This window comes from Giraffa tippelskirchi, chromosome 11 (assembly GCF_054371585.1).
Source record: "Giraffa tippelskirchi isolate mGirTip1 chromosome 11, T2T-mGirTip1v1.2.pri, whole genome shotgun sequence".
NCBI lineage: Eukaryota > Metazoa > Chordata > Mammalia > Artiodactyla > Giraffidae > Giraffa > Giraffa tippelskirchi.
The window spans coordinates 10,608,447-10,620,730 of NC_137285.1; the positions used below are offsets into that span (position 1 = coordinate 10,608,447).

General features: G+C 42.0%; 1 protein-coding gene across 15 annotated transcripts in view; it reads right to left on the reverse strand.

Annotated features, from left to right (window-relative positions):
• HECTD4 (HECT domain E3 ubiquitin protein ligase 4) overlaps positions 1-12,284 on the reverse strand; it is a 168,933-nt gene that overhangs the window by 47,386 nt on the left and 109,263 nt on the right. For all 15 annotated transcript variants that reach the window (XM_081546311.1, XM_081546304.1, XM_081546308.1 and 12 more), the window contains 8 exons: positions 10,130-10,276; positions 9,258-9,442; positions 6,782-6,935; positions 4,856-5,136; positions 4,451-4,640; positions 3,158-3,239; positions 1,302-1,504; positions 321-456 (listed from right to left, as the gene is read on the reverse strand). In XM_081546311.1, coding sequence (XP_081402437.1) covers positions 321-456; positions 1,302-1,504; positions 3,158-3,239; positions 4,451-4,640; positions 4,856-5,136; positions 6,782-6,935; positions 9,258-9,442; positions 10,130-10,276 — 1,378 coding nt within the window. The remainder of the gene's footprint in view (positions 1-320; positions 457-1,301; positions 1,505-3,157; positions 3,240-4,450; positions 4,641-4,855; positions 5,137-6,781; positions 6,936-9,257; positions 9,443-10,129; positions 10,277-12,284) is intronic.

Here is a 12,284-nt window from a genome sequence, read left to right on the forward strand (position 1 = left end):
ACCAACTCCATTTAACAAATCCAATAAACCAAGGATGCATGACTTCCTAATGTTAGTACTGACTGAACACAAGCAAGGAGGAGAAACAAGGCGTGCCATTCTTTCCCTGAGAATACTAGCCTGCCTTCTGTGAAATCAGAACTGGTGGTAATAGGAGATGTGGATTAACAGAGTTGAAACTACTAAATCAAGGCAGATTTCAGGGGAAACACAAGTCTATCTGGCTGATGTGGGAACTCTCTCTGTTACAATTCCCCTTGCTAGAACAAAAAACTGACTTCTGTCCTGCTTCCTCCTTTAAGCAATAACAGCGTACTAACCTTCTCTGCTGTCGTGGTCCATATCTGAGCAGCGTTTGACTCAGGTGCCATCAGCAAGCTATGAAGCAAGGCGATCACCTCAGCGGCCATGCTGTTTGCCACGTGCCCACTGATGAAAGGTCGGACGGGGTCAGTCCTGCAAGTGTCAGCAGGGAAAAGTGTCAAGGCCCCGTGATGGTAAAGAAGCCAGAGTGGCTTTAGACTTGGCACCAGATGGAAACATTTTCTAATTATGGTGGGTTAGCCAAAAAGTTGGTTTGTGTTTTTCTGCAAGATATTACTGAAAAAACTTAATAAACTTTTTGGCTGGCTCCATACTAAAAAAAAGTAGATTTTGATGACTTCTCTGCATCTGCCTCTGGCTGGCAAGCATAAAATCTCACCAAACTTACCAGGGGCATCATGTGTTCATCCTTCTGTACACAGCTGGAATGGTGACAAGTATCGTTTGAATGAAGTAAAGGAAGCAAGGCCAGAATTTACTACTGCTGCTCAAAAAAACTGTAGCTGGTATTCCTGGTGGTGGCCTGTCTCAGAAAAACAGTCCTCCAGCTTCAGATGTGCACTCAGGCTGGAGGGCCTCCCTATTCATCCCTCACAGCATCAGATCCCACCAAGTGAATGGTCATCACTGGTTGACTCGACTTTGAGAGCAACTACTACAATGGCTGGGTATTTTAAGCCTCACTTCCTCACTTCCAGCAGGTCGAGGATATAAAATTAAAATCTTCAGGATTTCCCTGGCGGTGCAGTGGTTAACACTTCTCACTGCCAATGCAGGGGGCATGGGTTCGATTCCTGGATGGGGAACTAAGATCCCTCAGTCACACGGCGAGGCCAAAAATAAATACATAAATAAATAAAAATAAATACTCTACAAAATAAAATATAAAAAAATAAAATTAAAACCCTCAAAACAAACCCTTCACATAGTAAGTCTGAGAAGAGAGTAGACAGCTTCTACCCTAGGCAAGGCTTTACCTGGCGAGTTCAGAGTTCCTCTCTCTGCAAATGGAGGTTTGGGCAGTCTTCTTCTTGTCCCCTGTGGACAGCCCGCTCACGGTCTCTGGGTTAAGGGACTCCACGGGTGGCCCAACACTGACAATGAGGCCTGACTGTGCCCACTTGGTCGCTTTTCGCAGAGCAGCTGCCGCCTCTTCCGTAATCACCTCACAGCAGCCACCCTGGGGGTCAGTTTAAAGATTCTCGTGATATTCTTTTCCCTCTTCTCAGTGCTATACGTTAAAAAATCTGTGTCCCCCAGTCTAGGCTCTGGAGAGGGCAATGGCAACCCACTCCAGTACTCTTGCCTGGAGAACCCCAGGGACGAGGGAGCCTGGTGGCCTGCCGTCTATGGGGTTGCACAGAGTCGGATACGACTGAAGTGACTTAGCAGCAGCAGCAGCAATCTAGGCTCATTTTTATAAATGCAAATATTAAAATATTAGAGCTGTAGAAAGTTAAATCTCCATAATCATCCCTTGTCCTCAGCCAGACAGAGATCATTGCTAGTCTTCTAGAATTTTTTCCCTGCAGATCTGACATACAAAACTGCTATATGCAGTTTTGAATTCTTTTTAACAGTTACCAAAACATTATGAATTTTGATCATTGATATGAATCTGATACCATAAAATATGAATATCCATGTCCATATAGACATATCTGGTTATTTTTATGGTTGTACAGTATTTCGTTGTTGTTTAGTCACTAAGTCATGTCCGACTCTTTGTGACCCTGTGGACTGTAGCCCGCCACGCTTCTTTGTTCATGGGATTTCCCAAGGAAGAATACTGGAGTTGGTTGCTACTTCCTTCTCCAGGGGATCTTCCCAACCCAGGGATCGAACTTGAGTCTCCTGCATTGGCAGGTGGATTCTTGACCGCTGAGCCACCAGGGAAACTCAGAGCATTTCATCAAATGGGTGCAACAATTTCTTTAACAAATCCCCTATTTATGGGTACATGAATTCTATTTTATTTTTTACAAACAGAACTGCCAAGAATAAGCTTGTTTCTGGAAACTTGAAAATGCCCTATTTACCCTCACCTTGGCAATAAAGGGTATCATCAATCTTAACACTATCAGGGTGATAAGGTAAAAATGACACAGTACTATTATTTTTATTCTTTCCCTTTATTTATTTACTGTGTAATTTGAGAGACTGGACATAATTTTTTATAGGCTATTTGTCTTTATTTCTTATTATCCATTATTATTACTCTTTTAATATTTCACCCTATGATCACTTTTAAACTATTTTTATGCTGTAGAACTTTCTTAACAGAGCTAAGAAAATTTCTAGATCAAAATCAAGAGTTCTCTTCCATATTTTAATATTAATGATAAATTGATCTTTTTTAATTTAAACTTTTTATTTTCTATTGGGGTATTAACAATATTGTGACAGTTTCAACATGGGTAAACCTATGGTTGATTCATGTTGATGTTTGGTAGAAACCAACACAAAACGAACAGTAAAGCAAATTATCCTTCAATTAAAACAAAACACAATATTGTGATAGCTTCAGGTGAACAGTGAGGGGACTCAGCTATACATATACATGTGTCCATTCCCCCCCAACTTCCCTCCCATCCAGGCTGTCATATACCATTGAGTAGTGTTCCATGGGCTATACTGTAGGTCCTTGTTGGTTAGATTATAATTAATTTCGACTAATCTTCTTGAAAATAGCTTCAATGACTTCAATTTCTCACCCTGCTTCTTTGTGGTAACTTGAATGTTTTTAAAAAAAATTTCTCCTGAAAACCTGAAGCCTGGCAAATGTTCTCAACTGTGGTTCTTTTTGGAGCAGGTTCCTCCATATTGGGGTTACCTTCGTCATGTCTCGGTCCATTTTCACAACTTTCTCCATGTTGGCACCAGTACCAAGTCGGAAGGGCCGTCCTTCTGAGCTACTGAAATGGGAAGTCAGAGAGAGGCAATGATTTTACAGGATGGTCACAGCTGGGGACTGCAGGCCATGAGGCAATCTGGTAATGGTCAGGCCACCATTACATGCTGTAACAAAAATCCACAGTAAGACTCAATTTTTCAAAAGGAAATGTTCTTTATTGCTCAATCATAGCACTTTTAGGGATCAAAACAACAATTTTTTTTGGAGTTATAATGATAATTAAAAACCTGTGTGAAGATGACAAACTAAGTGACAAGCTGATCCTAAAATAAAGAGAAGGCCAGGCCCATGGGAGGCCTCAGTGAGGGATCTAAATCTCCAAGTGAGGCAGTTTTAATAACAGCCTGGACTGGTGCCTGGGTGTGAATGACTGGATCTTCCTTTCTAAGAATCTAGTTCCCCCTGCTTCTTCAACCTGGCTCTCAAAAAAGCTTGCACCAAGTTTGTATGATGACATTTCACAGTGCCTGGGAATGTTCCTTGGAAATTTCTTCATCTATGTGCTGACTTCCCCTGACTCAGCTTAGCCTATGCCAGTAGCCCACAGTGCTTTTGGTTTCCATGATGGCAGACAAGGGACCTGATTATGAGGATGACACCATCATTCGATCATTTATTTGAAGAGAGGACTCTTCCATCTGAGACAAACATCTCTTCTAAATTCCCTTGTGTTCTGTGGGACCTTCTCATTCTCCTGGATTCCACTAACAGGGCCCTGCAGGTTTATAATCTTTGGACAATTAATTATGCTTTTACTTCTTTGTTGAACAATCATATCATTCATACTTCAATTAATCATGGCTTTTGAAAAAGTTTCTTACTTTTTTACCTCATGGTCAATGGTATCTCTAATTTTACTAATGACTGAAGGATGTCCATAACTGAAAACCAAGCTGCATTATTCCTCTCACAGCTGAGGTCACACTACAGACCTGGTTGGACACAAATGATACACAGTCAATAGAACCTTCACTCTGTCGGGTCCAGAGGGACAGTACAGAGCTGTGGTTAAAAGCTCAGGCTCTAAGGTCAGAGGGACCTGTGTCTGCGTTTCAGCTCTGCCTCAGTTTGTCTGTGTGTAACGACAGGGATGACAGTAGCAGTGATTACTTGTGAAGAGGGCTGAGATGGTTGATATCTATAATGGGCTTACTCAGCACAGTGCCTGTGACACGGCTCGTGCTTGAAGGCATGGACTATTACAATCATCACCTTAGTAATGGCTGCAGAACTTCATGAGACGACTGGTCTTCCCGCTTGTGGATGAAGATAGAGAGCTTGCCATCCACTGCTTCACTCTCTTCTCCGGGATCTTTATCTCCTTTTAAGGAATTCTTGGGGCTAGTTTTTGTCAAAGTGGTGTCAGGTTCAGAAGCGGTTGGAGAAAGGACTGTCTGACATCCTTTAAGCAAACAGAAAAATTGCAAAGTTGTTTGTGCAGCTCCCCTGGATGGGAAAATCACTGGCTTTGGAATCTCTCTTTCCTCCCTCTCTCCTACTCTTTCCCTCTGTCCTTTTATCACAGGAAGCACAGCTGTGACTGTGGACAAGGGAAAGCTCAGTCTGATCATCCGCAAGAAGTGACGGTGCCTTTCTCCTGTCCTGGAGGTGACTCACCTGGGACCACATAGTCGGCCAGCTTTGCCAAGAGCAGTGAGGCGATCTTGGAAGCTGGGTCACTGGGATCCTCCTGCTCACTGTTTAGAGAGGGGACGGAGTAGCTCCAGGGTGGGAGCTCCACGTTCCCACAGTCTTCTACGCTCATCAGTGGGAGTGCCGCCCGGCACAGCTGAAGAATGATAAGAACCAGCTTTGGGGACGGGCGTTGGTCAAGTAGCAGGGAGAGGAGTTTGGACACACAAGCTGGCTGGCTCAGGATGGCTTTACCTATGTGACTCCTGCAAAGGGAAGGAAGATAAGGGCCACAATTGTTGGGGATGTTGATCTATAGAAATTCAGAAACAAAGGTTCCCTCAATGAGGTTAAATAAACTGACTTCAGATTTCATGGGAAGACACAGATTTTTGGCAATATGTTTTTATGAAGGTTTTTTTATAACCATCTGATGAAGGCTCATCAGTTCAGTTCAGTCACTCAGTCATGTCCAACTCTTTGCGACCCCATGAATCGCAGCACACCAGGCCTCCCTGTCCATCACCAACTCCTGGAGTCTACCCAAACCCATGTCCATTGAGTCGGTGATGCCATCCAGCCATCTCATACTCTGTCGTCCCCTTCTCCTCCTGCCCCCAATCCTTCCCAGCATTAGGGTCTTTTCCAATGAGTCAGCTCTTCGCATGAGGTGACCAAAGTATTGGAGTTTCAGCTTCAACATCAGTCATTCCAATGAACATCCAGGACTGATCTCCTTTAGGATGGACTGGTTGGATCTTCTTGCATTGGACTTTGCTTCCATCACCAGTCACATCCACAGCTGGGTATTGTTTTTGCTTTGCCTCCATCCCATCATTCTTTCTGGAGTTATTTCTCCACTGATCTCCAGGAGCATATTGGGCACCTACCGACCTAGGGAGTTCATCTTTCAGTGTCCTATCTTTTTGCTTTTTCATCTTGTTCATGGGGTTCTCAAGGCAAGAATACTGAAGTGGTTTGCCATGCCCTTCTCCAGTGGACCACACTCTGTCAGATCTCTCCACCATGACCCGTCCGTCTTGGGTGGCCCCACACGGCATGGCTTAGTTTCATTGAGATAGACAAGGCTGTGGTCTGTGTGATCAGATTGGCTAGCCCTCCGTGATTATAGTTTCAGTGTGTCTGCCCTCTGATGCCCTCACGCAACACCTACGGTCTTACTTGGGTTTCTCTTACCTTGGACGCGGGTTATCGTAATTGACCAGTAATACTTTGAGAGATTTTTGAAAATTTTTTGATTCCTTATGTTTAGTTAATTGAGATCCTCTAGTTCAGCATGATTCACAGAGCATCAAGGCTTAGAAACCCAAGCTAGGAGGCTTTTAGTTTAGTCTTTTATTCTTTTTCAAGAAGTGCTTCAAGACCAAAGAGATAATACAGGGCTGTACAGACCTCAAGAGTCTGGGCTCTGCCACAGCTGAACCTGTCACATTTCAGCAGAAACCAGAGAATAAGCAGCCTTAGGTGGACAAACCTTTGTGGGCGTCACAGCTCACACGATTAAACCTCCAAAGAATATCTTCTTTCAAAGACACAGCACAGGAAGGTGAATTAATTACAAGTCCTGGCTGGTTAGTCTTTATAATGAAGGTTAAGATGTTTGGCTACTGAATGCAGTGGTACTGACCTTAAAGGTTAGCAGCAAAATATTGAAGCAAATGATAATATGTAATTTTATGGTATAGATATTCAAATAAATAATTTCCACATTTTGGAACTAAATGCTATTTTTCAACAACTGTATTCTCTACTATTTTTCTTGAGGCAGGAGCATGTCAGGATGGCCTAGTAATTTAGATGTTTCTAAAGACAGCCACCCTCTCCCCAAAGGAATCCCATCACTCAGAGGAAAAGCCACCTCCTCCCATAGCTCCAGGGGGCCTTCCATACCTCGAGAGATCATTGAGGAGACTCAGGACGTCCTGGAGGGCGTCGTTACCAGCAGCCTGGTTGCCGCAGCACTCAGTTGCTCGGGCAAGGTGATTTGTGAGAAGGCTGGACACCTGACGGGCCAGACCTGAGTGCACAGCCTCTGTGGAGCCACCTTCAGAATTCAAGCAAGAAAAAGCACGGTGAAAACCCAGGAAGGCATGGTGAGTCTGCAGCTGCGGCAGGTCTGCACTAAAGCCTCCCTTTGCCCAATTTTTCTTTAACCTGCTCAGTATTTTGTTAGCCATCCGATTAGTGTCTCTCATTAGATAACAACTGGGCATGGAAACCCACTCCAGTATTCTTGCCTGGAGAATCCACATGGACAGAGGAGCCTGGCGGGCTACAGTCCATCAGGTCACACAGAGTCAGACATGGCTGAGTGACTAAGCACACACACAAACATAAAGAAGGTAACAGTAAGTTGAAAAATGATTCAGTGTTGGGGAAATACATCATTCTTTTTTTTCTTTTTTTCTTCAGTAGTTGCAGCCTGCAGGCTCAGCTGCTCCAAGGCATGTGGGATCTTAGTTCCCCAACCAGGAATTGATCCGCATTCCCTGCATTGCAAGGTGGATTCTTAAGCACTATACCACCAGGAAGTCCCAGGAAAAGACATTTTTCTTAATTAAAATTGAATATAATTAATCTACACAAAACCCAGAAACATACTTTAACAGGAAGAATTATCATTTTACTGGGACGAAAACATCTTTTTTTTTTAGTGAAGGAGTTGATGTACAATATAAATTACAGGTGTACCATATAGTGATACACAATTTTTAAAGGTTGTATCCCATTTTTAGTTATAAAACATTGGCTATATTCCCTATGTTGTCCAGTATGTCCTTATAGCTTACTTTACACACAACAGTTTGGGGCTTCCCTGGTGGCTCAGACGGTAAAGTGTCTGCCTGCAATGAGGGAGACCTAGGTTTGATCCCTGGGTCAGGAAGATCCCCTGGAGAAGGAAATGGCAACCCACTCCAGTACTCTTGCCTGGAAAATTCCACGGACTGAGGCGCCTGGTAGGCTACAGTCCACAGGGTCGCAAAGAGTCAGACACAACTGAGCGACTTCACTTTCACTTCCACAGTGCCCTCCCCCTATACAGCCCCTCCTCTCTCCCTTTCCCCACTGGTAAACACCAGTTTGTTGTCTGTGAGTCTGTTTCTTTTTTGGAAAACATCCTGATATTTAATTCACACCTGACCTCTTCTCAAACACAATAAAACACCTTGGATTTTTCCATTTTCAAGCACCTCTCATAAAAGCCACAAAAGTTATTCGCCCCTGACTGTTCATTCTACTTGGGAAGTCTTCCTTACCCCTCAAGAACAATGCTCACATCACCTTCTTTGGGAAGCTCTGCCCGACCCCTTAGTACAGAGGGTCTGTAGGGACCTCTATGCTCCTCCTACAGCACCTTGTGCGCACCTTGATCATGGCATTGACTGCACTGGAATTATTCGTTCACTGGTCTATTTCCCCCACTGGACCATATATTTTAAGGGGAGGAACAATGCCTTAGTCATCCTATGCCTGGCTCCTAGAACAATAAAGCGCACAGGGAATGACATGTTATATACCTGGGATAGTATGGAGAAGTTATCCTTCAAGTTTACTTTTTAAGTTGGATAGCTGACTGAACATATGATTGGAAATAGCATCTCAAAAGCACAACTGAAAAAATCATTTCCTAAAAGTATCTATTCAGATACCGTTAGCAGTGATGGCAGGAAGGAAAGGAAAGATGCCTTCAATTTCCTGGGGTTACTGTCCTCTTTCAGGTGGTCATCGCTCCTCCACAGCCCCCTCAGCTTTACTGAAGTGTGACTAGCAAATAAAACCTGTATGTACTCAGATTGTAGAATGTGAGTTTTTTAAAAGGTATATAACGTGATGATTACCTCTCTGTGTGTGTGTATGGTGGGTAAAAATACAAGACATCTTCTCAGCAAGTTTCAAGTATAAGTGAAGTATCACAAACTCTAATCACAAAGCTGACATTAGGGCTCCAGAACTTACTCATCTTACAGCAGAAAGTGTGGCCTTTGGAACAAAATCTCCCCATTCCCCTTGCCCCCTAGCCCTGGTGACCACTGTTCTACTCTCTGGTTTCTATCAGTTTGGCTTTTTAGATTCCACACATAAGTGAGATCACGGCAGTATTTGTCTTGCTGTGCCTGGCTTATTTCACTTAGCATAATGTCTTTTGTGTTAGGATATTGTTAAATGTCATAGCACAGTGATAAATTTTCATAGAATCATGCTGATGAAGAGGCTCCCATGAAATCATAATTGATTAAATCAACCTGGTTATGTAATTTAATATACCCTTTCTTTTCCCCATCCAGCACAAATACTAAATAAAAAAAAAACACATCAATAGAAGAAATCAAGGAGCTCTGTTATAGAAAGGGATCCTGCTTCTCACCTTCTTCTTTTTCCCATTCAACGCAGCGGTTGGCAAGCACCTGGAAGGCTGCCCAGGCCATGGTGGCTACCTTCTGCTTCTTAGTTTGTTTCTCACTGGAGCTGGACTCGGTCTGACTGCTCAAGCTGCACAGTCGATCCATGAGCTGAACAAGGCCACTCCGCACCAGGCACTTCTCTTCACTCCTGGCCAGGCAGAAAGGGTTGATTGAAAGAAACATAACTGACCAGCTCTTAGGAACTTCTCACTTAAGATCCAGGTTATCAAAGGGCCATAAAACATGTCAATATAGTCCTTTATTTACAACTTAGGATGCCACCATGTAAAACTCAACACAGAAATTTTTAGAATGAAGACTTCCTTCATAAATAATGAATTTCAAGTTCTGGTTAGTTCATACAGGACAGCAAAGTAAAAATCAATGGAATCAACACAAGATTATCATAATAGAAAAAAAACTGCATATTTTATCATAAGGGGATTTAAAGACTGACTTCATGAATGCTTGACATCTTCAAACTCTTAATCAAGTAAGGAAGAAAGGAATGCACAAAGGAAAAAGTTTTGTCCAATATAATAAGTAACTTCCTAGGGACCTTTTCTTTCCTTCAAACTTCTCCATTTTGACAACGTAACATAATTTCTAATGGGGATCCATGTTTGATCATGTAGGAACTCAACAATAAGAATTTACATAGTAACTTTAGGTGTTTGCCAGGCAACAAGCTCACTTAATCAGAATGATAGTGTCACTGGATAATCAAAACCAAAAAATCCTTTTAAAAAATATTTTTAATAAAGAAAAATATTTCTATTTAATTGATGACATTGTGGTGTAACTTACATACAGTAAAAAGCATTTCTTTGCTTACCTGGTGTAAGGTATAGTACACAAGAGTCCAATGCTATTTGCACACGCGATAGGGTAACGTGCGCACAGAGACACAACAGAGGTCATGGTCTCACCAAAGGCTTCCTGGACCTGCTCGACCATCCCACCACAGGTCAGTTCTTCAATTCTAGGAAACAGAACCAAAGCTCAGGCTTCCTCAACCGTGTCAAGAACAGCAACAGCGAACACGAAAGCAGGAGAGGTCTTCTGAGAAACGCAAGAGTGGCTAGATGAATCCAGAACTGAAGGAAGCTTGAAGATTGGTGTTTCCCAAATTGCAGGACCACAGAAGTCTGTTGGGCAGGATTTCTAACTGTGCCTCAGAGACAATGCCCACACTCTAGGATATTCCGGGAAATCCTAGGTTAGGTAAAGGTAAGCAGGGTTCCTCACTCCAGGACAACTCAAGGCTTTAAAGTCCTTCGTATCTCCTGGAGCAGGAGGATGGCACCCAACATTTCCCAAATTTATTTAATAATGAAACCATTCATTTGAGACAGGCCTACCTCATCCCATGCAGTAATGAATTCTATAAATGCAATTGTACTAATGAGAAAACCAAGACACAAATATATTAGCTAAGTGTCCTTTGCAAGTTCACACTCCAATTATTAGCAGAATATGAGAATCCAGTTGGGAAATAAGACTTTCCCAATGTAAAAACACAACCTGGGATAGATTCTACAGCAATTAATGTTAGTTGAAAACTAACTGAATTTATCTACAAAGATATGCAACATAATATTGCTTATAATAAATAGCAAAATAAAAACTATGATTTAAAAATAGGAAATTGGCTTAACAAAAGTTCAAGGATATGATGCAATGCTATATAAGCACTAAAACCATTATAGGAGATCACTAAGGTTAGAATAAAGACTGAACAAATATGCTAAAACATTAATGGGTTTTATTTTAATACGCTGGATTTACAGGTGATTTTTATCTTGTACTTTGGGGATTTTCTGCATTTTTTAAAATGTCTGACATATGGCGTTAATAACGTCATGAGGGAAATGTAATGTAATGAGGGGAAAAGGAATAATGCTGCCAGTGTTACAGAGAAACTTCTGGAAGTGAGCTGTGGTAGTCATTAGTGTAACTCACTGTGCCTTCTGGGAACCGCTGTGGTTGGGTGGGCATGTGACTAGTCTGGCCAAGGAGCCAGAGCTCTGACAAGGGGCCTGACAGCTTTCAAGATGGTTGACCCCTCCTCTGTCCCGAGCTCTCTGTAATTACCACGAGCCAAGATAGACTTGTGAGGGACATGAGCAAAAACTAAAATTTAGTTTTTTAAGCTACTGAGATTTTGAGAGTTGTACGTTTCCAAAGAATAACCTGGCTTCTCCTGATTGACACAGAAATTTCTCAAGACAGTCATGTTAGCTCCTAGTTCATGTTGCCCTCCAGCTGTTGCTTCTGCTTCTTGGCCAGAGTTCCTGAGAGCTGTCAGGAGGACCAAGCAGCCTCCAGCAGTTACAGTCCAGTCCTTGCAGAGAATGCCTTTTTTATGTCTATCTAAGTACCTTTGAAGCCCAGTCAGGCATTAGTATAGGAAAAACTTCTCACAAATAAGTTATAAACCCTTCCTCAAAGTTAATATCTACAATTATGTTATTAGAAATTTGATCCAACAAAAATAAGCACCAAAGTATACAAAAATATAGGTATATAAGGTTGTTGACTGCAGCACTGTTGTTAATAGAAAAGCAAAACAAAACAGGAAGAAGAAAGGAGGGATGAAAGAAAGGATGGAGAGTGAAAGAGAGAATGAATGAACCCATGTGTTCATCAGCAGCTGAGGAGTTAAATAAATATAGCCATCCATACAATAGAGCTCTGTGAAGATCTTAAAAGCTATAAAGCAGAGCTATACATATAAACATGAAAAGATACAGATGTCCAAAATTTATTGAGGAGAACAACTGATCACAATAAGGCACGTGAAATATAATCTGAATTGAGTTTTTTAAAAAAATCACAAACACTTAAGCATACAAGGAGAATTAAATAGCTATTTATATGTGTATAGTTGATGAAACAAGCTCTTAATAGTGGAATTTAGAAAAGGAAGGTAAGGAGAATTTACTTTTTGTTACATGTGCTGAATTTTTAAATTATATCCTGTACCATTT